The sequence below is a fragment of the Convolutriloba macropyga genome, chromosome 9 (genome assembly GCF_964194025.1).
Source record: "Convolutriloba macropyga chromosome 9, txConMacr16.3, whole genome shotgun sequence".
In the NCBI taxonomy this organism is placed as follows: Eukaryota; Metazoa; Xenacoelomorpha; order Acoela; family Convolutidae; genus Convolutriloba; species Convolutriloba macropyga.
The window spans coordinates 10,883,800-10,910,330 of NC_134476.1; the positions used below are offsets into that span (position 1 = coordinate 10,883,800).

A 26,531-nucleotide genomic window follows, 5' to 3' on the forward strand; every position below is an offset into this window, starting at 1 on the left:
CTATTAAGTACATACGTACTTTTAAACCCATTATCAACAAGATAAATTATATTTTAGCAATAAGCACTGCAATGAGATTCTTTATTATTGTATTCTTTCGTTAAATCCTAGATCAACGTTTATATCTAGAAATTGTTTGTTGTAGCTACACCATATTTATCATTCAATACTATCCCTCCTCATATCATGAACCTAACGAGTACCATCAGCTGGATTTAGATTACTAATAATATCACAGATGTTTTCATCTTTCGATAATGAAGTCTCATCAACCATTACTTTTTCAATCGGAATTAAACCTGTCTGCTCGCTTATTTTTCCTACATCAATTTTACTCATATCTTCATTCTTTATTTCGAACGCACTAATAAACTCTTCAAATCTTAATACCAGCAATTTTAGTTCTCTAGGTTTTCAGATTTTTTTATAACAGCAGTAGTTGCAGTTATCTCGTATAATAAGGCTACAAATAAATATGATAAATTAGAAAAAGTATTCAATGAATAAGAGGAGAAGAGTCATCGCGATTAACAACTCAAAAAACACCAACACAATGGCTTGCTAACGGTGGTCCCATTACGAGTGAAAAAAAATATTGCTAACGATTATCAATAATTATATAACACTGACACTGATACAAATACTGATATTAAAGTTGATATTGAAAAGTTAATATCACGGACACTATCAATGATACTAATAATAACACTAACAGAAACACGATCAATGATACTAGCAATGATGCTGTCTGTAATATTAACAGTTTTTCTATGGTCTTTAGTGGTCACCACAACTGCCAGTACGTGAATCAAAGATCCTGCTTCTCTGAAGAAAATGTAATAGTGGTAACGTTTAAAATATCAAAAGATTGGGACGGTTTTACCCTATCTGATATCAAAGACTTCAACAATGAAAACAGAGAAGACTTCTGAAACTGTGTAGCAAAATTTGATGATACCGCTGATGAAATTAAAATTTAAGATATATCAATTTATTATACAGCAGATAGACTTTAAGGTACGCAAATGATAACAAAGTGTCACAAAGCATGTCATGGATGTATCTATGTAGAGACCAGCCTCATAATTATTTTTATAACAACAGGTAAAAATCCAACCTTCTTTAAAGAGATAGAAGATGCTTATTACTGTATATTCGACCTCTATGATAATTCCAGAAGATTTGATTAAGACATTACTGAACTTAATACAGTTACTATGTACTTCGTTTATGCTTAAAACCGACACATTGTCTATGATTCAAAAGTACCTGAAATAGATATAACAGCTTATGTTATCAGACATTCTATCAACTGCTGAAAAACCTCATATGATCTAATATACAAAGCTAAAAATAATATCTAAAACTGAAGAAAATTTGTCAACAATAATTACATGTTGGTTTTTAATAATGTTTTAACATTCAAACGTATTAAAACAGAAAATGATGCTCTTACTAAAAAGAAGATAAGTAAAATCTTCTCCTCTTTTTTTGCACAAAGATTTGGTCTGATTGGTTCATTGAAATTATTCTATCATTCTATAAAATTGAATCACATAGCTGGCGTAGCAAGTACAGCATTCCATAAAGCTGATATGATTTTAAAAAATGCAGAAGGTATGGCAAAGATTTTGATATTCTAAAACTAAACTTAATACAGTTACTATGTACTGCATTTATGCTAAAAACGGACACATTGTCTATGAATCAAAAGTACCTGAAATAGATATAGCAGCTTATATAAACAGACATTCTATCAACTGCTGAAAAACCTCATATGATCTAATATGTAAAGCTAAAAATAATATCTAAAACTGAAGAAAATTTGTCGACAATAATTACATGTTGGTTTTTAATAATGTTTTAACATTCAAACGTATTAAAATAAAAAATGATGCTCTTACTAAAAACAAGATAAGTAAAATCTTCTCCTCTTTTTTTGCACAAAGATTTGGTCTGATTGGTTCATTGAAATTAATCTATTATACTATAAAATTAAATCACATAGCTGGCGTAGCAAGTACAGAATTCCATAAAGCTGATATGATTTTAAAAAATGCAGAAGGTATGACAAAGATTTTGGTATTCTGCAACTAAACTTAATACAGTTACTATGTACTTCATTTATGCTAAAAACGGACACATTGTCTATGATTCAAAGTCAAAAGCACCTGAAATAGAGATGCCAGCTTATATAATCAGACATTCTATCAACTGCTGAAAAACCTCATATGAACTAAGATGTAAAGCTAAAAATAATATCTAAAACTGAAGAAAATTTGTCGACAAGCATATTTACATCTTGATTTTTAATAATGTTTTAACATTCAAACGTATTAAAACAGAAAATGATGCTCTTACTAAAAAGAAGATAAGTAAAATCTTCTCCTCTTTTTTTGCACAAAGATTTGGTCTGATTGGTTCATTGAAATTATTCTATCATTCTATAAAATTGAATCACATAGCTGGCGTAGCAAGTACAGCATTCCATAAAGCTGATATGATTTTAAAAAATGCAGAAGGTATGGCAAAGATTTTGATATTCTAAAACTAAACTTAATACAGTTACTATGTACTGCATTTATGCTAAAAACGGACACATTGTCTATGAATCAAAAGTACCTGAAATAGATATAGCAGCTTATATAAACAGACATTCTATCAACTGCTGAAAAACCTCATATGAACTAAGATGTAAAGCTAAAAATAATATCTAAAACTGAAGAAAATTTGTCGACAAGCATATTTACATCTTGATTTTTAATAATGTTTTAACATTCAATCGTATTAAAATAAAAAATGATGCTCTTACTAAAAAGAAGATAAGTAAAATCTTCTCCTCATTATTTGCACAAAGATTTGGTCTGATTGGTTTTTTGAAATTAATCTATTATTCTATAAAATCGAATTACATAGCTGGCGTAGCAAGTACAGCATTCCATAAAGCTGATATGATTTTAAAAAATGCAGAAGGTGTGGCGAAGATTTTTATATTCTGCAAAGTATTTTCGCTAATATAAAAAAATCAGGAACTGAGTCCGTCCGTGAACCCCGCAGATTTGCCGACATCAACATCAATGCTAACACCGAAAATACCTATCACGGAACTGAAATTTTGGATACATATAATCGACCGAGTGGCGGCTTCACGGATAATGATAATGATTTAGGAGAAAAAGGTGATTTCGACCAGAAAATTTACCACCACATGAGCGAACAAAAAAACCTGAGTGGATATCAACTTACAATAAAATTAACAAGGATATACTTAAAGAAAATTATAATAATAAAACGACCGATCTTCTAAGTAAAGATGATGGTAAGAGACAACTAGATGATTCAATCAAGAGAATGTTTTCTTAAATAATTATCCAGTCCATAAAATTCTATTTCTTTGATTGGGATAAAGAGATAAAAGACAAACGTTTTGATCTGGTAGGCTTATAATCCACAGATCACTTGAATTAAAACATAAGGTTGACGATGTAAGTAAACTTTTCCCTAAATTAATTCAAGTGCCCCGGTGTAAAAGAAAGTATTCTAGTTATTATCTAATATATAATTTATTTCAAAGTTATCTAACTAGAGTGTTCAAGGGTGTTTGTATTAGAAATAGATATAGGCAAACACAGATACATCCACAAAAACAACAGAATTATCCTCCTATGCAAAAAACATTTAATAACGAGGAACATCCTAATTTTAATTCTAAAGCTGAACCTATGTTAATAATAAAGTTAACCCTATTGCTAATCGTAATGTTATCTTAATATTAATTCCAATGTTAATTCTAATGTTAGTCCTAACATTAACCCTAATGTCAATCCAAATAATAATCATAAAAGAAAACCTAATGTTAATCCTAATGTCAATCTTGATGTTAATCCTAATGTTGATCCTATTTTTCGTGCTAATAATAATCCCAAGTGTTAATCCGTATGCTAATTCCACTTTTAATCCTATTGTAATTCTTTTAGTTAATCCTAATGTTAATCTTAATGGTATTCCCAATGTTAATCATAATGTTAATCATAAAGTTGCTCCTAATTTTATTGCTAATGTTAGTCCCAATGTTAATCCGTATGTGAATTCCAATACTTATCCTGATGTAGTTTCTAATGTTAATACTAACGTTAATCCTAATGTTAACCCTAATGTTAATCCTAATGTTATTCACAATATTAATCATAATGTTAATCCTCATATGAATCCTAATAATGATCCCAATGTTTGTCCTAATTTAAATCCTAGTGTTAATCCAAAATTTAATCCTTATAATAATCCATGTTAACCGTAATGTTAATGCTAATGTTAGTCCCAAAAATGACCTTTTCAATAATACTAACAGTAATACAAACAAAAATACTATGAATCACACTATTAATGATACTAGCTATGATTCCATCAATAATATCAAAAATAATACAACATTGTGTTTTAGGGGATTATTGAACCTGCACCTCAGATGGAAAAAATGTTGCCTTTATATGTAACCGTCCAGATTATTGGCAGGTTTATGCAATATCTGATCTCACAGACTTGATAAAGAAAACAAAGAAGACTTTAGAAACTGTGTAGTAGTACTTGATGATATGGCTGATGAAACAAAGAATATCTAAATAGAAATATATTTTAAACCTGCTCTATTTTGTAGTTTTCAAATATAACAAGCAAGTCAGGTAAGTAATCTACTTGAAATAAATCCTATAAAAGAATATATAAAACTAAGAATGATATCTTAAAATGATAAAAAGTTTTTCAATAAAACAAAATTACATGTTATACAAATGTACACTTTGTTATACACATGTTTAGACAAATAAATTCAAATTACATGTTTGGTGTGAATGAATAATTAACATTCAAATCATTCAAACTACATTGTACACAAAAACTGATGGTGGTGTAGCTGGCGTAGCAAGCTCGTCGTTTAATCAAGCTAATAGGATTGTGAAAAAACTGTTTGAGGGTAGGGTCAAATAGTAGTGTTAATTTGCAAAGCAGCTTCGCCGAAATAATTTTTTACAGCGCACTGACTCCGGCCATGGTGCATCCAGCAGCTTCGCTGAAATCAACATAAAAACCAACACAATCACTAGCAACAACACCAACAAAAACAATCACGTTTTTGAAGTTATTAATACATATAACCGTCGGAGTGGCGGCCTCACAGATAAGGATATCGAACCAAGAGAAAAACATGAATTTGATCAGAAAAATTACCCCCACGTAAGCGCACGAAAATCAACGTGGTTACAATCTTAAAATGAGTTTAAAAAAGCTGTATTGAGAGAGAGATATGATAACAAAATAACTGATCTTCTAAATGCATATGGAAGAAGAACTAGATGATAAAAGGTTTATTATAAAAAAAAAACAAAAAAAAATTATTCATCTAACTCTCATTTGTACCGGCATGCTTATACTCAACAGATCATTAGAAATTAAAAATAATCTTAAAGATTTAAATTAGTTTTTCCTTAAAAAAAAACGAATACTCATTCAGTAAAAGAACGTATCCTAGTTATTATCAATTGATAAGTCATTGTAATGCAAAACATAATGATAAACGATCTGTTTAGAGTGTTTATAGTAGAAACACATTTAATGGTGTAGGTATTAAGCAAAAGTGCAAGCAACCATAGTTACAACCAAAGCAACAACAAAGTTATCCTCCTTTACGGATCACATTTAGGAATAAGGCACATCCTAATGTTAGTCCTAAGGTTGATCCTAATTTTAGCCTTGAGGTTAATCCTAATGTTAATTCTTTTTTTATTCCTAATGCTAATCATAAGGTTAATCCTTATGTTAATCCTGATGTTAATACCAATGTGAATACCAATTTTAATGCTATTGTTAATCCTAATGTTACTCCTTTTCTTAATCCTAAAAATTATCCTAATGTTAGTCCTAATGTTAATCTTAATTTTCATCTCAACTTTAATCCCAATTTCAATCTCATTTTAAACCTGACTGTAATCCGCATGTTAATCGCAATGTGAATCTCAATGTAAACTTACCTGATTTTCTCGATGTTTATCCTTATGTCAATCCCTATCCTAATCCCAATTTTAATCCTAATGTTGGTCCCAATTATAGTCCCGATGTTAACCCCAGTAATTCAAGATAGTATAATAAACGTCGCATTCTTAATTTGATCCAAATTTGATGTCAACGATTACGCATGTAACGCATGTCAATCGCAAACAGTTAAAGGTACCGACTGCTTGAAATGTACAGCTGCTTGTGCTTTAAGAGCTCATAACAAAAATTTCCCTGTTGAAAAACCATGTAATGTATTGACTTACTGTAGACCTAGTAGTGGTTTTTGCTACTGGTGCAATGTGATATAAAGATATGCTTCAAAATACATTAAAGTTGATATATTCATGAACAATTTTAGAAATAATTAAATGTTTGAATTTTGCTAAAACACCTTCGTTGAACAACTTCGTTGACGCAAATTGTAAAGTAAAACCGTGCCTTACTTCAGATATGGACACATCTTTAAAAATGCGGCATCCAATACACCTTTCGTTTTTCCTGGGATCACCATTGGGATGAACATTGGGATCAACATTCGGGTTAAAATTGTGATTAACCATAGTACTATCATTAGGATTAACATTAGGAATCACATTAGGCGTAATTTTGGGATTAAAAAAAGGTTTAACATTAGGACAAACGTTAGGATTAACACTGGGAATGACATTAGGAATCATAATAGGTTTAATTTTAGGTTCAACATCAGGGTTAAATTTATGATTAACGTTAGGGTTAACTTTAGGATTAATGTGAGGATTATTATTAAGATTAACATTATGATGTTCCATATTTCTAATAATTTTAGGATGTTTCACATTTCTAATTGTTTTCTGTATAGGAGGATAACTTGTTGTTATTGTGGTTGTAACGGTGATACCGTATGATTTTTTAAATGCATACACTATTGAAGGAGTGTCTACTACAAAGATTACAGATAGATAATTGATCCTAATTTTTTCTTTGATATGAATTATTTATTTATAATAAAGAGAAAATTTATGTTTGGAGATGGGGCAATTTTTTTATATAAGGGAAAATTTAACTATATTAACAAGATTCTGTTTTAATTTTATTAAATTATCCGTGCAGTAAAGCAAGCCAGTACGTTTGGGAGTTGCATGATTAAATATTTGTATTTTTTCATTTTATCCCCATCACAAAAATTGGCTGATTGATATTGTGGATACTACTTAATGTTTTACATAAAACTTTGTTTTATTAATCATTAACTCATCTTCTTTTCTCTTCCCATTTGCCTTTAGAAGACCTGTCAAATAACTATTATATATATATATATATATATATATATATATATATATATATATATGTATATATATATATATATATATATATTTATATGTCTATATATATATATAAATATATATATATATATATATATATGTTTTTATATATATATATATATATATATGTATATATATATATATATATATATATATATATATCTTAATATTGCTTTGTTATTTTCGTTATGATATTCTATCCAGGAAGTTTTTTTTCTCAACGGGTTGAGACCTTTTCTGTTCGACATCTAGTTCTTCTTTTAATTTATGATCAATATCTCTGAAGCTGCCACTCCGTTGATCATATGTATCAAAAACTTCAAATCTGTGATTGTTATTGTTCTTGTTGTTGTTTGTATTAGTGTTGACATTGATGTTGATGTCAGTGAAGGTGCTGGTTTAACCAGGGACGGAGTCCATTCGCTTATAATTTTATATCGGCAAAGCTGCTTTGCAGATTGTCACCATTTCGCCATACCCTCCACTTGTTTTTTCAACAAATGAATTTTATGATACGCTGTTTTTGCTAGGTATCGTATTAACAGATTTTTTTGAAAAACAGGTAATAGTCAATAGTCCATCCGTTTTAAAGAGATAGGAGGTACTTTATACTGTAAGTTCGAACTCTATGATCATGCTAGTAGACATGATTATAGCATTATCAATCTAATACAATAAGTAGTCACTTCATAATAAATGATAAAAACAGATACATTATTTAGGGTTAAAAGTAAGCGAATTAGATGAATCAGCTTATAAAATAAGATACACTATTTCAGCTGATTATATACATCTTATGATGGAATGTTTAAAAAAAAGTAGTGATAACTGAAACTAACAAAATTGCTATTGATTAAAGTTCTTACATATGCTCTTTTAATAATTATTTAACATTCAAGGTCATTAAGATACAAAATGGTGATCTTACTAAAGGGAAGATAAGAAAACCTTCAATTCATATATGTCAAACACACTAGGTCTTATTGATGCTTTCAGGTTTGTCTATAATTTTACATCATCAAATCCACATCCTACAAAAAAATTTGATGGCAGTGTTTTTGGCGTACATGGATTACTTACATGTTTTGTGTCAATTTGTTGTCATTTCTACACCATAATGAAACACAGCTGTATAAAAACATCGATATTTTTTTTCATCAGCTATAACATCAAGTACTGTTTAACAAATTTTCTAATTTTTCCCTATTTTCCTCATTGGAATCTTTGATATCACATAATTTATAGCCCTTCTAATCTCAAGACTCCTTACATATTACTACTATAACATTCTCATCTTAGAAGCTGGTTCCCTGATCCGCGTACTGGCAGCTCTGCTGATCACTAAATATCCAAGTATCAGTCTTCGATATATTGACAGCATCCTTGCACGTATCATTGATAGTGTTTGTGTTAGTGTTACTGTTATTATTTTCATCTAAGAATCAAGTTCTTTGATCCCTCTCTTGGCAGTTTCGTACAACTTTTTACCATAGTATCAATGTTAGTAATATTGATAGTATGATTTCTGGTACCATTGATAATACTATTAGTATGACTGATAGTGTTATTGATAGTGTTATTGTTAGTATCTCTGAGAGTGTTATTGCTGGTATAATTGACAGTTTCTATGATCTAATCAATGATTGTATCATTGATACTTCTTTTGATAGTGAGTTTGTTAGTATCATTGATAGTTTCATTGATAGTATCATTCTTAAAATCACTTCTAGAATCAGTGTTTGTGTCAGTGTCGGTGTTGTATAATTCTAGATACTCTTCAGCAGAATATAATTTATCCGCATTGATATCACCATACACAAGCGAATGTGTTAGTGCTTTCTAAAATTCTGGTTCGCGGTAATTTTTCTCCTTATATCCCTTGAAAAATTCATCTTTCTCATATGATTATCTGCAGTTTTTTATATGAAGTGATGGCAACGACCACTAATACATTTTTTAATACTATAACTCATATTTAGAGGCATAAAGGTATAGTTTGTTAAGACTTTTGATAAAAACGAGGCTATGAGTAATATTGATAAAGAAAAAATAGGTGAGGATATAATTCTAATACCAATTGAAATAATAATGAGGGATGAGACTCCATTAACGAGTGGTAAAGATATTGGGAATTTTATTGTTAATCTACACACAACTGATGGTAGTCATTGGGTTTGTTTTATAAGAAGGGTTGGTATTGTATACTATTTAGAGAGTTATGTTGTAGAGACACTATCAAGTTTTTTTTAATAATTATAGATAAATTAGATTGTCTAGGATTTGATGAAAAATTATATTGTCTTGAAAAAATACAACCGAATGGTAAAACTTATTGCGTTACATATTATTTAGAGATGATAGTTTACTCATTTTTTGTATTGTGATATTAGTAATGGAATTAATATTGATAGTAATGGTGTTGGAAATAGTAATATTAGTGGCAGTATTAATAGTAGTTAAAATCACATTGGACAGAGTGGCAGCTTTGCTGATACCAATGACAATATTGACGGTAATATTATTGATATTAATAATGTTAATTCAAATGGTCACTTTATTGAGAAAAAAAGTAATGCCAATGATATCCCACTACTAGAAAGCTTCAGATCTGTAATACTGGACACAGTGAATGAGGGGAAGTATGCCTATAAAAGACGTTATTGATAAATAAAACTTTTTTTGATGTACTATACATCATTGGTCCCACTGATGATCAATTTTTAGACCTTAAAAGTGTTAATGAGGATGCAGATTTTTTTTCTTATAAATTTAAAATATTTGCAATCACCTGATAAACCACAGAGTGGTAAAAAACGAAAAATGATTGTTTTTGGTGCTGTTTGAGCAAAACAGACAATTAATAGTGCGTACATCTGTAAAGCCTGACATAACAGTTGTAATATGATATATCTTAATCAATATCTATATTCGGGATTTTTTTATGAGCGTGAGATTACATATAAAAATTTTTCACTGATTTTTTTGATGAAGTATGGAAAAACCATATGATATTATCGTTATACATATGTCCAAAGAAAAAACATTAACTGTTAAATAGGATTAAAATGGAATGAAAAGATTGATCTGAGTGAGTACCAGTGAAAAAGTATCTATGATTTAATAGCAACCTCTGCTAGCATCAATAATAGCAATAAAAATCTTTCTAGTTAAAACTCATACATGGCAGAAAATATTTGCCTCAGCTGCAGCAAAATGAAAAAAAAAGTCGTTTTGGTTGTTCATCTATGTAATATCTTTGATTTTTTGGTATGAAAAATAAATATTCTTTTAAAAGTTCCATAATTTGAATATGGTTTCATATTATTAGGTAATCCATTATAGTTGTTATTAAGAGCAATAAAGGCTTTATATTTACCATTACAATTATTACTATCACATTTATGTATTCTATCCCAAGGTTGAAATTCACTACCAATCTTACATCAATATTCAGTAACATCCCTCGTGCCAAATCTATTTAAGTCATTAGTTTGGTAGTTAACATTACTAATTTCGAAGGTTTCTATTATATATTGGGGAATTTTTTACAACTATTTATACCAAGATCAACTAAGAATTTAGTTGCGTTATCTACAAGCCCATAGAATGATCTTCTTCTTCTTTCAAAAAGCTAATGTCAAAATTGTTTCTTTTCTTAAATCCTTTCTAAGCTTTTTTTCTATTATAAATACTAGGATCTATTGAAAGTACACACCAAGATATTCCCCTTTTTCCCATATTATCATCAATAGCCTATTCACGAGCACCATCATTACCTCTTTAGAAGGCTCTTTTAGTTTTATTATTTTTTTAAAAATTAGTTTTAATCCTAAACCATATACAATGTTTTAAAACCATATATGTAACCAAATAGATCCTTCGTCTTAACCATCATATTCACAATTTAATGTTCAGCAGAGCATGATCGCGTTTATTCGCCCATCTCTATAACCTTTAACCCTAACAAAACAGTTTTCATATTCATCATCGGTATATAAGAGTAGTTTTTATATAAAAAGATTAGGATGACAATGATCTATATTTTCGATGGATTTATCTCCTCTATATTCAAATTTAACTGAAGCAAATAGTGCTGTGCTATAGTTATCTAACCTGAAGCTAGCAATAATCTCAAAAACACTACCAGTTTTTATTTGATACAAAAAAATCAATTTCAAGAGAAAAGCCAATTATATTTAAAAGATTCATTTTTCTATTGAGAATGATCTAATTATAGTATTAACTGTGTTCATTGCGGCTAGAATATTAGTTTTATATTTTGTAACCTTACTCTCATGTATTCCTTTATTATAACAATATGTATCTATTTTAAAGTCCATTTTCATGGTAAAAAGAAATAATTACAATTTGATTATTATTTAAATTAACAAAATTGGCACATTTTCAAAATGGTAGCTATGTTCATAAACTTAAAATAAGGGAACTACAAAAGATACACGATGTTTTGATTAAAATGAAGATGAGCATTCACTTAACTGTAGAATGACAAGACACAGCGTAAGGTTTCTTCTGAAATAACCTATACTTTTTACAACAAAAATAGGTTCTATCAATTTATCTGTTTACATTTCGGGGTTTAAAAAAACCGAAAAGAAAAATTGAAAAAAGTAAAAAAGCATTATTATCGGATAGATGCAATCCTAAAGTCGATTCTTATACCATCCGGTGCATATAAAATATCTGCAATAGAAAATATAATAAAAGAACAAACTGATGGTAATGTTATAACAAAGGCTGATAAAAAAACAAAGAAAAGTAAAATGAAAGTTATAGGATCTTTTTCCAACATGAAAAGCTAGCACTGACACGGAGTATTACATATATATATATATATATATATATATATATATATATATATATATATATATAGATATATATATATATGTGTGTGTTTGTGTGTGTGTGTATTTATATATATATATATATATGTACAAATATGTCCCTATTCTGCAGAAAAAAGTAGAACAGAAAACACACAGGAAGTGAAATTATTTAGGCGGCGTGTTGATGACATAGTGTGAACCGTCATGGGGAACCATCTTGATTGTGTGAGTATGCAAAATCTCGTCACAAAAATTTACATTTTACTTTTGAGACACCCAACGGTAGTCGAGACCTGGTTTACTATATTTGAACACAAACATAGATAATGATAATAGAAAAATAGGCAGTCACTGGTATCAAAATTTGACTGACACTGGCATAATGAAAAGACTCCTTAGCCGTAAACCGTTACAAAATAAGGAAAATGAGATTCCAGGGACTGTACATAAACTTTTTCACAAAAACAGTCACTGGCAATCCATTGATGTAGCTCTTAAAAAATTTTGAGATCTGGACTAAAAATCCATATCAAACTGAGATGTCATCCAGTATTGTTTTAGATACTTTACATGAAATAGTCATTAAAGAAAAAGGTACAGCAAATTATGAACATCTCAAAACAAATAAAGATCTCAACACAAACAAGCTTCAACCCATGTTTTTTGTTCAATATGGATAAAACATCACTTTAAATTTGATAAAATAGACTAAAGAAATTGTGCTGTATTCAAATCATTTTCAAAACGAAAAGTTGACGAATTTGCTATCCCACCCTGAAACATTTGTTTATACAAACTTGAAATCGCGTGTGGTGTTTGAAGTAACATGTAATAGGTGCAGTTCCATCTTTGTTGGCCAAACAAGCTGACATGTTGCCGCTAGAAAGCTGGATAATCAAAATAAAGATTCACCTGTGGGTTAACGCCTCGTTGAATGTTTTGGTACAGCGCATAATTTTGAAAAGGAGATTCTAGATAAATGTCGTGGTGTAGGGAAACTAATGACATTGGACAAAATCTGCATCAAAAAGCTGAAACCGCAAATAAAAACGCTCTCCAAATACCGAGAGCTGGAAATGACATCGAAGTATTAGTTCAGATCCAAAAAATTCGATTTGGAAATTTTTTCTTGTTTTTGTTCATTTTGTCAACCCGAAAAATTAATGGATATCAACAGATAGAAATAAAAGTATAAACTCCTTTTCAGGAAAACATTCGGGATTTGAAAAAAAGAATCCGTAATAAAGGTTGAACTAATTTTGATTAAAAAAATGTAAATAAATTGTGTAAATGTAATTTTATTGTAAATAATGTCAGGAGATTTTTGGTTCTTTATCTAATTTCATAAATTTCAATACATAGAGTCAAAGTTAAGATTTTATAGTTTGTAATTATTTTTTTTTGATGAGCGCAATGTTCGAAAACGTTCCTTGCAAATCATTTTATTTTTAATTGATGGTTCCTTCTCTGCATTATATCTTGTATCAATGAAAATGGTAGAGACAACGATGTATTATATACCTTAAACCTCACTGAGCCTCCTTAATATATTATTTTTTCAAACAATTTAATTAATATGATAACCGAAAAGTTAAATTTCGCATGCCTTCAGAATAATCAGGAATATTTAATGAACAATCAAAATTATACATTAATATTCTGGTTATGAATTGATTTTACCCATTAAACTGTTCGTTCCACTATATACAAAAATAAGACACAAATGATCCTAACCGTCTGTCTATTGGAAAATTTTGTGCTGACGTTGCAAAAACTCTGTTAAAGTTTTCTTGAAAAGAGTTTTGTTTCCCTTCGCTTTTACGTTAAAGGGTAACTTATTCCATGTTTGTATGCTCTCAAAAAGATCTTTTACTATGCTTAGTATACTTTTGCGTTTTTTTTATTAGCTCTTTTGTCCCTTTGTTCTGTTTTAACTGTAGACGGTTTGCACAATTTTTAAATGTTTCTGATGCTATCCTCTGATTCAAGTCTGTTTGGAAATTCAATATACTAAATTTTTTTAAATATTTAATTCAGCTGATAGGACATGCAAATTGAGAAGAATATCACGACAATAATCGAAATTACGACGCTTATAACACACTTTCATGCCCAAATTAATCTGTCAATTTACACGCTGTATGTTTTTGCTGACAATATTTGTAACTAAACTCAACTGAATGGCAAATGAGAGAGGACTAAAAATTTGGAAACTTGCATCCTTACTTCCAAAGGTATATGGTTTCTTACCAGATTTTGTGAGCAATTGGTGGCCGCCATTTTTTATAAAACTACATTTAGATGTGCTTCAAAAGTCAGTTTTGAGTCAAGGTCTATTCCCAGATAACGACAACACTCAGCAGATTTTATGAAATTTCCGTTAAAAGTAATTTTTGGTTCTAAATCGTCCCTGGTAGACAAATAAAGTAGTTCTGTTTTATCAGCAATCAAAGTGAGTTGATTTTTGTAAGTAACTCTCCGTCTTCATAAAATATTTTCAATATTTGTTGCAATTGTTTCTCCTGGTTCACATCGACCGAAAATACCAGTTTCGTCTGCAAATTGAACAAACTCAAAGACACCTTTGATTTATTCTGAAATATCGTTAACGGATATTTAAAAAATTAGGGTCCTAACACTGTGTCTTGCGATACACCATGATTAAGGAAAATGTGTTCTGAGACCTCGGTTCCTATTTTGACGCATTTTTCTTTTCTTCGAGAAAAGATTTCAATAAATTAATTGCAGGCTCGGAGAAGTTGAAGCACTCTGCTTTTCTAAGAGATATTTTGTGCGATATTGAAATGAATGCTTTTGAACGGTCTCAAAAAATTGCTGCAGTGTTTTTTTTCAATTTTCATGGTTTTCTATTACTGTATCAGTGAAAAACAATGATGCATCTGTTGAAAAATTTGTTTTGAAATCCAAATGCTATTTATTCAACAGATTGTATTTATTAATGTGATCCATAATTTGGAAAAAAGGAAGTTTTTCAAAGATCTCAGCAAAAGTTTGTGTGAACAAAATTGGTCTATAGATAAACACTTGTGTTGTTGATTTTTTTTGTCAATTGGTGTGAAATATGCATGTTTTACAATAGTTGGAAAGACACTGTTTTGAATAACGTCATTAACAAAAAACTACGTATGAGTTCCTATTGCGTATTTTGCTGTCTTTAAAACCCACGCACGGACAAGTTCTGGAAAGTGTTTTACCGTTTTCTAATTTGTCATTGGTTTTGTAGATTTCTTTCAGAGTCAATACTCTAAGACTAAATTTTTCAGAACAGTGATCCAACTTATGGGTATTGAGAGGAACGAAATCAGGACAATTTTGTCCCATATCAGCAAAAACTTGATTAAATGCATTGGAGGTTGCTTTTTTGTCAACGTTCTTGGCTCCGTCTATTTCAATTTCTTCATTAATACCTTGTTTGCGGTTTCCTAATTTGATGAAATTCCATTTCCGCTTCGATATTTGACATTGCCTAAAAAAATCAACAGAATGTTTGCGATGTGCATCTCGAAGTTTTTGGTTCACTAGGATACGGCATTTTTTTGAACTCGTCAAAAAAATCGTATTTTTGAGAAAAGTTGTTTGGATTGTACATATGATGTTTTTCTGCTATTAATTTTTTGAGTTCCTTGGATCTCCATGGTTATCACAATTTTTGTTTTGTTTTGTTGACGAATCACAGATCTGTATAGGTGCATGATGATCAAGTATGATTCGAAAAATTTCATTAAGTTTTGTAAACATTTCATCACAAATTCCCTGATGACACATAGGTTGCCAGTCCGCAAGGACCAAGTCCCTGTTGAACTTTTCCCCCCCAGAAAAGTTTCATGTTTCTTCTAAAAAAATATGTCTATCTTCGTTCCTCTCTATCTCTTCTATATTACTCTGATAAAAAATGATGTAGTTGTCAACCTCAATGGGACGCAAACGAACTTTCATTCTACATATTGATTTTTTTCTCATGAAGCAGTGATCGATAAGCGATTGATTAGTTTTGCTGATGCGAAAGGGATTGTCCGGATTTGTTGGGTTAAGTGCCAGACCTAATGTAAAGTTATGAAGTGACTCTTTCTCTTTTCTATTGAATTGGTCAATGTTGTAGTCACCAAACAGAAAAAGATTTTCTGTTAAGGAATATACCTTAGATAATTCAGCACTCAACTCGTTCCAGAAAAAAATTGGAAAGGTTTTTACACGGATTGTAAGAAATATTCACCAAACATTTGTCTTTCAGAGATTCCTTTATTTCGAGTCACATTGATTCAAAAAAAATCTTCATTAGTTATCTCAAATTCTTTCTTACCTTTAACATTGAAGTGTTTGGGGATCCAAACTCCAACACCCCCACCTTGCTGGATTCCCGTTTGTTTCGATCGAACTTTTTTGAAGAAAAGTTGTTCAATACTATTATTGAAATTAGTGTCCTGTTGCTCTGAAGTCCATGTTTTGGTTACTATGAGTATAGTTTGCGAATCTAGTTGTTGAAGCAAATTCGATAGTTCTTCAATATTTATTTTGTATGCTATACGCATTTATGAGAAAGAAAATTCAAACGTTTTTGGGATGGATCTAGCACTTTATCAAATGTCGACAACTTCGATGTATTAAAGTGTCCAGTTTTTTTCAACATCTCAACAAAGGAGTAATCTTTTTCTGAAAACCAAATTGCAAAGAAAACGAACAGCTTTGTGGCGCAAAATTTTTTCACTCCAGCTGAACATCAATATGTACACAATATTGTATAATTAATATTTTGCTTGAGTTAAACTTCTCCTAATGACTATGAAGTGATTTTGTTCAAATTATAAATATTCCAACAAATTTATTATATCAAAATGTTACAAAATATAGAATTGAAAGTATTGAAATTCGTAGTAGAGATGAACATTGTAGATTTTTTGAGTTTAATTTGATGTGTTATATATTTTTACTATTGGTGTAATGTTTAATGTTTTGTTATATGTTTGTATGTGTGCGTTGTGAAATTATGATATTTGTTTAATGTGTTGAACTAAACTTCGAACAGTGTTTTTACTTTTTTTTGTTTCAGAGTAGTTGATAAAAAGTGCTATTCAATAGACAAGATGTTTCTAAATGGTTGCTGTAAGCCAGATTTAAGTAAGTAAATACCAAAAAATACGGCCGAATGGACGGCTTTTGGAATTTGTTTTTGTTTTGAAAAACAGGTCGTAAAAAGAGCAATTTTATTTAGTGGCTGAATAGCACCTTTTATCAACTACTCAAGTCCTGCATATTGTCTGATGATAAATTTCAACTCAAAGCTGTATTCCCCCCAGCTTAGTACTCAAATAATCTATATTCGCACATACATAGTAATTATGCCATAATGGGGGCTATAATTTCACGGAGTACGGGGCTAGGTTATATAATAAAGACCCCAGCTTCCATCAAAACAAGTAACACAAGTAAAAATCATTTTGCTGCTCTTTGCTGTATTCAAGAGGAAAAAAGTAGCGCTGCATTTAAGTGGGCTTCAAATAGACAATTCCAGCCACATTTCAGTGCTGAAAAGTTTTTTACTTTTTGTGAGTTGATTTAAGGTTTTCAAAATAAAGTAGCAAGTATAGCAAAGTAAAACTGTTTAATTTAAATTTGTTATATTGTTAAATCAAAATTGATTCGAGATTAACTGTTTTCTGTCTCTGAAACTGGTGTCAAAAAGCAGTACATTTTAGTGGAACAATAAGCTATTCTCTCAAAAATTTTACAACTTTAGTATAATGAACGTTTTTCATTCTTCATCTTATTAATCTGGATCGAACACTAAGCTCGCTTCCGTCCCCACCCCAAAAACGTGAACAAGTAAGAACAGAGACACATTTATGAATTTGCCCAGCATTAATTGAATTGTTTTCCGTAAAGCCTATTTAAAGTTTTTCAATTTTTCCTGCTGTCCATTGAAGAACGAATGGATGAGTGTAAACTTTGTTTACCCATAACGTTGAATAAGTGGAAAAAATAGATTAAATAAAGCAATGATCGGCGCGAGGATGCCAAAAACATGGCTGGGACAATCCCCAAATGAAGTTTAACAAAATACAACAAAACAATTCGGATTCTTCAATTTAGTATTAACAAAAAAACTTAATCAAAACACTTCCTATCTTATTGTTGCTGTGTTGTAAAATTATTCAAATATAAAAAATTATATCGAAAGTACCGACTAAGTAACTGAGAAGATCAAACGAGGGATGAAGGGAAAATTCAATTTCAGAAAGTTTTTCTGAAAAACCAAAAACAAGCCGTCAGAAACTGAAATACCCTTTCGATCGACTGAACAAGTTAGATATTATAAGAATACATTTCATTTTAAAAAACCAGATGTATACAAAGTAACATTATACAAGTTTACGAGTTTTGAGAACAGCTCAAAATTGCGGAAATGTTTTCAAGCAAAAACTTATCAAAGTACTTGGAAGTGTAGAACCGTTCGCTATATACAGAACCTTTGAGACAGAAGAAAAAAAATAATTGAGATCTTCCGCATATTTGGTTTTGGCAAATTAGGAATAATGATTATAATAGCATGAGTCTTTAAAAATCAACTAATTTTGAATTAAAAATTTTAAACTTCATGTACCGAACAAAGGGTGACAATACTAGTAACAACCACAGAAAGACGCAAAGGCTGAAAAAATGAATTTCGTTAATAAAATGATACCTGTCAATATTGGTAATCAAACCACTCACAGCAAAGAACTGCAAGTAAGGAAAATTATTGGTCAAAACTTAATGGTTTCATATAAGTTTTCTGTCTTTTTTACTGATTTGCAACACTGCAATTAGCCATTACTAAAACTCAAATTATTTTTTAATGGAAGTTGTTACGTAACCAGAAAATGGAAGTAGTGAGAAAAGTTCCCGCATTGTTCCCTCCCCCAATTCCAAGGTAGCATTTCACAACCCCACAATACGGCAGTTTCTGTGAAGGGAAAGTTGAAGTGTTTGCGGATAAACGAGATACACACACTACTTCTTCCTCTTCAAAAGATTGAGAAGTCAGCCTCCGCTAAAGCTGGAGTTATTCAGTAGTTGATCACATTTAGGTTTAAATGATGTTGGCTAGCCGTGAAGGTCTCTATTGCATTTGAGTGAGATTAAATAGGTAATTTGTTAGATGAAATGTTTGCATGTCGAAAAGCGACATGAATAACGCGATGTTTTTGCTGCTTTAACGAATTTGAAATAAGCGAAAACAGATCTGAGTTTCGAGTTTTTTTTTCAATTACTCTCGAACGAAATTTGAAACAATTATTGTAAGCCTGCTTGTCTTTTTATGCAAAAATTTTGCATGACCGTTTTGTCTTATCGAATGACTTCTACGCTGTTGCCCTTTTCTATTTTCGTGATCCAAAATTTCTCTATCATTCACAAGTTTCAACGGCTGAACTCAAGCGGTGGCAGTTACTTAAATTCAAATGAAAGGTGCACCAAAATTGTCGATCTTTATGGTGCTCTTCTTATGATTTCCATTATTAAGAGGGATTACAACATTAAAATGCCAACATCAATGAAATTAAATATAGATCATGATACACTCTTATATATAAAAATTTAAAAAATACTATTATTTATATTATTGTATAATAGCCCCCAATGACGTCATGTGAAGCCCTCCATAATCAATTTATTCCCCCCTCCCCCGCCCCGGCTGGAACAGGCTGCGATAAATTCGAGATCCCACTAATTGTTCGAGAGCTGTTCTTCCGACATTGGTCGGTTATATTTATATAGTTGTAATATAACAGCCTATGAATTGAAACTGGGAGCATTAAAACACTTGGAACGAAACAAAAAATCCCCTATTTTTAATAGCCGCCTCAGTTTCTCAGCCAGCGCTCCTAATTTTTTTTTTTGCAATTCAAAGAATTTGAATTGTATTGGGGCGCTGTCTTTTAAGATCTGTTCACACGTTGTCATGATTTTTGAAGTCAAATTGGAGTAGTGATTTTGGTCATGCCGAAACAGGAAGTGGAGCGAAAAGCGAGTGGTTTTGCAAGGTGGATTTTTTTGCTCTAATTTTAAAGTAGAGTGAGAAAACGGTGTTTGAACAAGCATTCGCTTTCTTGCTAGTGATTTTTTGTTCATGTGCGGCAATTTCCCTCTGATATGTACTGTTTTTTTTTGGATTTTTTGGATAGAATTTTTTTAAAAGCGTTTTCCCAATCCATTCATAGTTCTTTCTAGGCCTAGTTTTTTTGTTAAAACCAAATTTTACTTATCGCTAGTGGTTTTTTGTTCACATGCTGCATTTTAACTTTGATTTTGTTATTTTTAATTAATATCTGATTTTTATAGAAATTATTTTTCCAGTTCACTCTTAGTCCGTACTAGTTCTAGTTTTTTTGTCAATGAAAATTTAAATTTCACGTCAGGACTTGTCCTTCTATGTTTTTTACTTCTTGCAATGAAAATTTTTCGCTTTACCTTAGTTCACAGCTTGTTCAACATTTTGCGTGAAATCTTTTTGACTTTTCTAGGCTATTTTCACTCAGTTTCTCTGCAAAGCAATTCAAAATGAACAGAGTCACTATCTAGAAACTAAATAAGAAATAGAAACGGGATAAACAAAAAGCCCAATTTTAGATGCCCGTTACTCGAACTTTGTTTTTAGTTACCATCTTTAATGTTTTTTGGTATTGATACTAGCCCTTGTGTGGTGTCACTACGAAACAGGAGTACGTTTAGCTCCAAAATGACATCAAAATAGTTTGCACTTTAAAATTGTTTGTACAAAAATCTTTTTTTTGTTTTCTCATCTTTCAATCCCAATCTTGGTTCTGGGAGTCAACGGCGGCTATTTTTCGTCAATCTGCTGAGAATGTTTTCAATGCATTATTATTATTATTTCAATTTGATGAATTCGTTTTTTCTAAAAAAAATAGTTGAGAACCTTTCATATATGGAACATCGTCTTGTTACTTTCAAAATAAGTGCCCTCATTTTTCGGAAAAATACTTAAACTTTTTCAGCCTTCTGTAGTCCAAAAAATGTAAAGCAAATATGATGTGGATTTCCCTGCCGTGGTGCAATTTTTTTTGATAATTTTTCATTGCGGAATGGCTCCAAACGTTTGAAATCAGGTCTTAGGCATAATAAGTTTGTATCTACATTTTAAATCCGTAAGAATGCTAGTTTTTTGCCTACATGTCTCAAAATATTTTGAATAAATAGAAGAATGAAATGATTCACCAGCATATTTGCGTTGTTGTTTTCTCAAACCCTGCCACTTAATATTAAAATAGTTTTCACACTTCTAATCATTCTGATTATTCCCCAACTCGTCTACTTTCTGCAGCGAAATGATGAAAAGTTATGACAAATCCAAAAACTAAGAAGTACCATTTATAATTATTGCTTTTTTTTCGAAATCAAAACTTAATGCTGAGTTCTTCATTAGTCCATGAGCACGCATGAGCCCATTAAACGTGCAGGTAAACTCACCTGAATAGTATGCTGGTAAGGCCATGTGGAGGTAAAATTTACCTGCACAATTTTTCCCGAGTTTTTTGTTTTACCTGTGCACCGTTCAGGTAATTTTGAAGAAAAAAAGTTCTAGAAAAACCATTTTGAAAAAATTTGTAATATATTGAACCATTAAAGTTTTATTTTTATTGGCGAGTATAGAAATGCTTAATTAGTGGAGGGGGTGAGGGGAGCTTTTGTAAAAGAGTCTTGTTTGAGGGCTCTGTAATTTTTCTCAGACGGGACGGGGACGCTTTTTGTGCAGGTTTTTTCGCGTGCTCAGCGATCTAATTATATGTGCGTAATTTGGCTGGTTTCACAAGAAACAAAAGCGTTTAATTGAGTGCGATTCGTTAATTCGTCAAATTAGAGTCGTAAATTAATTTCGTTAAATTATTTCGATAATTCTGGCAAATTAGAGTCGTATATGTTGTTAATTGCTGTCGTATTTTCAAACTGCTCTGGAAATCGATGGCAACATTTTCGACAATTGCGTCATTTAACTTTCATAATGGCTTGATATCCTTCAAATTAAAGTAATTACTTTATAGACATACTATAAATGTTCATTGGACTGAGCGAACATCAATTTTGAGATAGTTTTAATACTAACGTAATAACTCGATGCTTAGTTAAACAAGTGGTGTGTTGAATGAAAGTTAGCTATAGGCGCAGCTGATTTTATTCGCATTATCTCGAGAGAGTTTTACTCGCTTATGGTTGAAGAACATATTGGCTTGTTTAATATATATCTTTTATCCCCACCTACAGAAACGTTCGATCAAGAGAACATTTGACTAAAAGTCAGTTTGCAAACAGTTTTGATGCTCTTCAAAAAGAGCGCCTGTTTAAACAATTGGATAAAAATACCAGATTGAAAACTATTGTATTTACTTTTCCCTTCAGTTGAAAATAGGTTTACATAAATTTAAGTTTGAGTTACACTTACAGTTACTTCCATCGTTTTAGTTCTTTTTCAAAAGCTGCTGAAAAACAAGATAGTTTTATTCCACAAGCTGCTTTTTTGTTGCTATTATTTAAACCATTCCGAAGTTTGTTAAGACCATTTTTGCCACTATTGTGATTAATCCGCAACTTTCGTTGCTTCCCATTTCTTTCATTTTTAATTTTTTGCTTTACATTTACCGTGGATAGTTTGTCATGTCGTAACTGTGTGAACAAATTGCACTTAAAGTTTACCATTAGTTGAAGCTTCTAAAAGCAAGTGATTGTGCTTGTGAAGTTGTTTATTTCATTTACTTAATCTGACAAGCAATTGTTGATAAAGTTTTGCTAATTTTGCAGAGATAATGCCGTTGGGCTCTGCATATAGCAAGCTTAGCAGTTCGTATGTAGCGCCCAAACGAGACCAACATCACAACACAACAGATTTTTCCTCATCAGGCGGCAAAGCTGTCAACTCTAATGGTGCTATCAACCCATCATCAACACCTGGCAAACAGGTGTATTCCCTGATTGCCAATCAGGATGCAAGCAATCATCAACAAGCACAATGTCTAACTGGCCAAAGTACCTCATTCAATTCGCAACATACGAAACCGTCGAAAACGGTGCTTGTTGTTAAATGCACTGATACTTCTATCAAGGCTTTCAATCAGGCTATTGCAGCTCAGAAGGTAGACAGAACCCGAACGTCTACTGTGACCTTCAAAAACGGAGGTGGAAGTCTAAATTTGCCTTTGGACAATGGTGATGGATCTGTATCAACGCGCAGCTTGGGCTTCAAGCTGAGCAAGTTAGACTCGGTTGCGGGACTAGAATGTCTTGTGGAACGTGTGTTAGCCACCAATAAAATTGCCCAGAGGTGAGTATAAAAGACGATAATAAAAAGAGTATATGAGTATAAAAAGAGTATATGAATATCAGTAAGCCATTTACAAAACCAATTCTTTCATTATTTGTCGTTATATTGCTTTTAAAAATGGCTTGCTGATATTCACCAAGTGTTGCGGAGGGGTGTTTTTTAATTTACAGTTTTCCTCAAAAAAATTGAAAGCATCTCCAAGGTCTTGTTTTAGTTTTTTATTTCATTAAATTTTTTATGGCTCTCAACGAAGTCCTCAATGAAGCAATCAAATTTGTTTCATACAACACTTTTGCTTGGGCGTTTTTGACTTTTTTAGCGTCCTTTATCTCATTCATTTTTTGAGTTTAACGTGATCTAAGTTGTTCTTTCATTCACAATTTTTAGCTGAACTAAAACGGCGGAAGTTGACTACTAACAGTCAAATGAAAAATGTACCGACGAAATTGCCTGCCTACCCCCCCCCCCCCCCCCACTGAAGCAGATTATAATAAGACCTATCTATAATAGATAAGTCCCGCGCCTGCAAAAACAACATGGAACTAAGTGTGGACTTGCTGTATGGGTCTCAAGCACAACAGACTGCCCTAAAGAGTTAACTATTATTACAATTCGTCCGGTAGAGACAATTTTTACTGGCTTAGAAGATATGTAATTTGCCATTAAAGGATGCAAAATCAGTGTGTGGTCATATTAACCTCATTTTCTATTTATTTATTAGTGTTTTTTACTTATATTAAGAAGTGGACCCTGATAGCTTTGGGGCGGGTGGGAATGGTAGGGTCATTATAGAAATTAACAAAAGGCACCACCGTTTATTGATATTTCTCAAATTCGACAGTATGTTTTAAGTGCCTCTATGAGCGTTAATACGCAACTGTATAATAGAGTCAAATGTGAACATCATGTTGTAACTTTTGGTGGTGCAAGAATAGAAGTGATCTAATTGTACCGATTCGTTTTAAAGACAAATTTTCGAAAGGTTTTCAAAAATGAATGGTATACAGGGGGCAATAATGTGGAGGACGCTGATAGTCTTGTGATTGTTTTGTAGGCCTGGAATTGGACGAACAGGTGCACAGATGGTGAGTGTGGGAGAGATTGCCCAAAATGCGCGCATAGAGGGGACTGATGAGATATTCCTGCAAACGAAGCAGCGCATGAATCAAGTCGAGCAGGACTACAAGAAAGTCAGGTAAATGTCCCTTCCTACATTTTGTTACAGATTTTTTCAGAAAGTTATTTTGGAGAAAAATGGAATCTTTAAAGGGCGAAGTTTGAGAATAAACTCCACTTAAATTGTATCCAGATATAAAGATAGAATATGAAGCATTGTTATTGTTATGTTCTAAGTTCAACTACGCGAGAAAACACCCAAGCATCGCTGTAACCGCCCAAAAATTGATCAATATGAAATTTTGGATCGTTTTAGAGGGATTTGTTGACTTCCCACCTCGCAAACATTTTTTGCATTCATATTGTTATAAGCAACCTTATAACGAGATGGAGCTATTCGTTACAGTGTACATAAATTTAAAGTGTAAATATATCAGTGATAGATTGTCATTTTCTCTCTAGGTGAAGGAAAGTTACCACTGAAAATGTTATTAGCCTTTATTAGCGATAAATACTTTGTAAATTTGAAAAATGTTTCAGCACAAAATCTATAGACAATTTTGGGAAAAACCGACTAACTGGTGTCACAAAGAAAAAGACAGTCGTTGAAAGCAACAGCAGCAGAAACAAGCTAAAAATGGAAACTGCTGTTATGACGTCTGGTGGTCACAGACCCGTGACCGTATCAAAACCTCCCTTAGCTTTGGGTCAGCGAGAGAGCCGATTCTCTGCCAGACCCGATAATTCCTCAAATCACGTGACTTCCGCTTCCCACGGAGTTTCAAGTCATCTTGCAGGACACAATTCTAGTGCTAACAATTTTCGCGTGAATACTTCACAAGCTTCTCAGAACCTGGTCGGAGGTCCTGCGATCTCGAGCTCAACTGAGGAACTACTTGCGTCAAGTTCTGTCGAATATCCAAGCCGAATCTCGGACGTTGCTGGATCCGAGACGACAACACAACAGCAGAAAGTTAGTGGCAATATCAGAGACAGGACTATGCACGCGCAGCGAGGAAACCAATCGTCACCTCCTAAGAAGTCGACTAATTTTGGAAACATTTCGGCCAGTGAGCAGAACGAAGAGAAGTCAAAGATGTCGCCGTCTGATTTGGAGGTTTCTAGAGTAATGGTTACCGCGACTAGCGGTGGTGGCGTTGGAAGCAACAGTAACAGTCCAAAGTCTACCACCTCAAACGAGGGCGCACCTCAATTTACGCTCAAGTATGTTATTCATTTGTCACAATATTTTTAATAGCCGCAAAGCGATAGCTGTGGCTATTATTGGCCTTCTCTTGGTTTTTTTGCAATTCAAAAGAATTTGAATTGTATTGCGGCGCTGTCTTTTAAATTGTATTGCGGCGCTGTCTTAAAGATCTGTTCACACAATTTGACAATTTTTGAAGTCAATTTGGAGAAGTGATTTTGTTCAAGGCATGAGAGTGATTTTTGTTTTGCGGCCTGAAATTTTTTTATACTGTTTTTACTGACTTGTCTAGCTATTTTTTTTTTCGTCGTCAAGATTTCTGTTACGACCATATGACGTCACAATCAGTTCAGATCAGTTTTTTGTTCATTCTATCATGCAATTTCAACTGAATTGCGTGCGTGACCCCATTTTCTCTCTTATTGGAGTGAATTTGTTTATTCGCGTGAACACGTGACTTACCTCTCTCAAAAATGACGTCCTCACTCTGAATTTGACTTATTTTCACTTTAATTCAAAGACATAAGGTCAAGTTAGTGCGTGGCACTCTAATTGAAAGCTATTTAAGGGCATCTAATAGAAGCAGCAACAAGTTATGCAGATTCTTAATCAAAACATAACATCTCAGCATTTAATTTGAAAAGTTTTTCTAAATGACCACTTTTACCGCTCATTGTTAATATCAC

The 26,531-nt window shown here is 31.8% G+C and overlaps 1 protein-coding gene across 1 annotated transcript in view; it reads left to right on the plus strand.

Annotated features, from left to right (window-relative positions):
* Nucleotides 1-22,266: 22,266 nt before the first annotated feature.
* Nucleotides 22,267-26,531, plus strand: part of LOC142345597 (uncharacterized) — a 35,203-nt gene continuing 30,938 nt past the window's right edge. Inside the window, exons 1-3 of the mRNA XM_075397726.1 lie at nucleotides 22,267-23,522; nucleotides 24,577-24,717; nucleotides 25,179-25,862. Of these exons, the coding sequence (XP_075253841.1) occupies nucleotides 23,008-23,522; nucleotides 24,577-24,717; nucleotides 25,179-25,862 (1,340 nt within the window). The 5' untranslated portion in view covers nucleotides 22,267-23,007. The remainder of the gene's footprint in view (nucleotides 23,523-24,576; nucleotides 24,718-25,178; nucleotides 25,863-26,531) is intronic.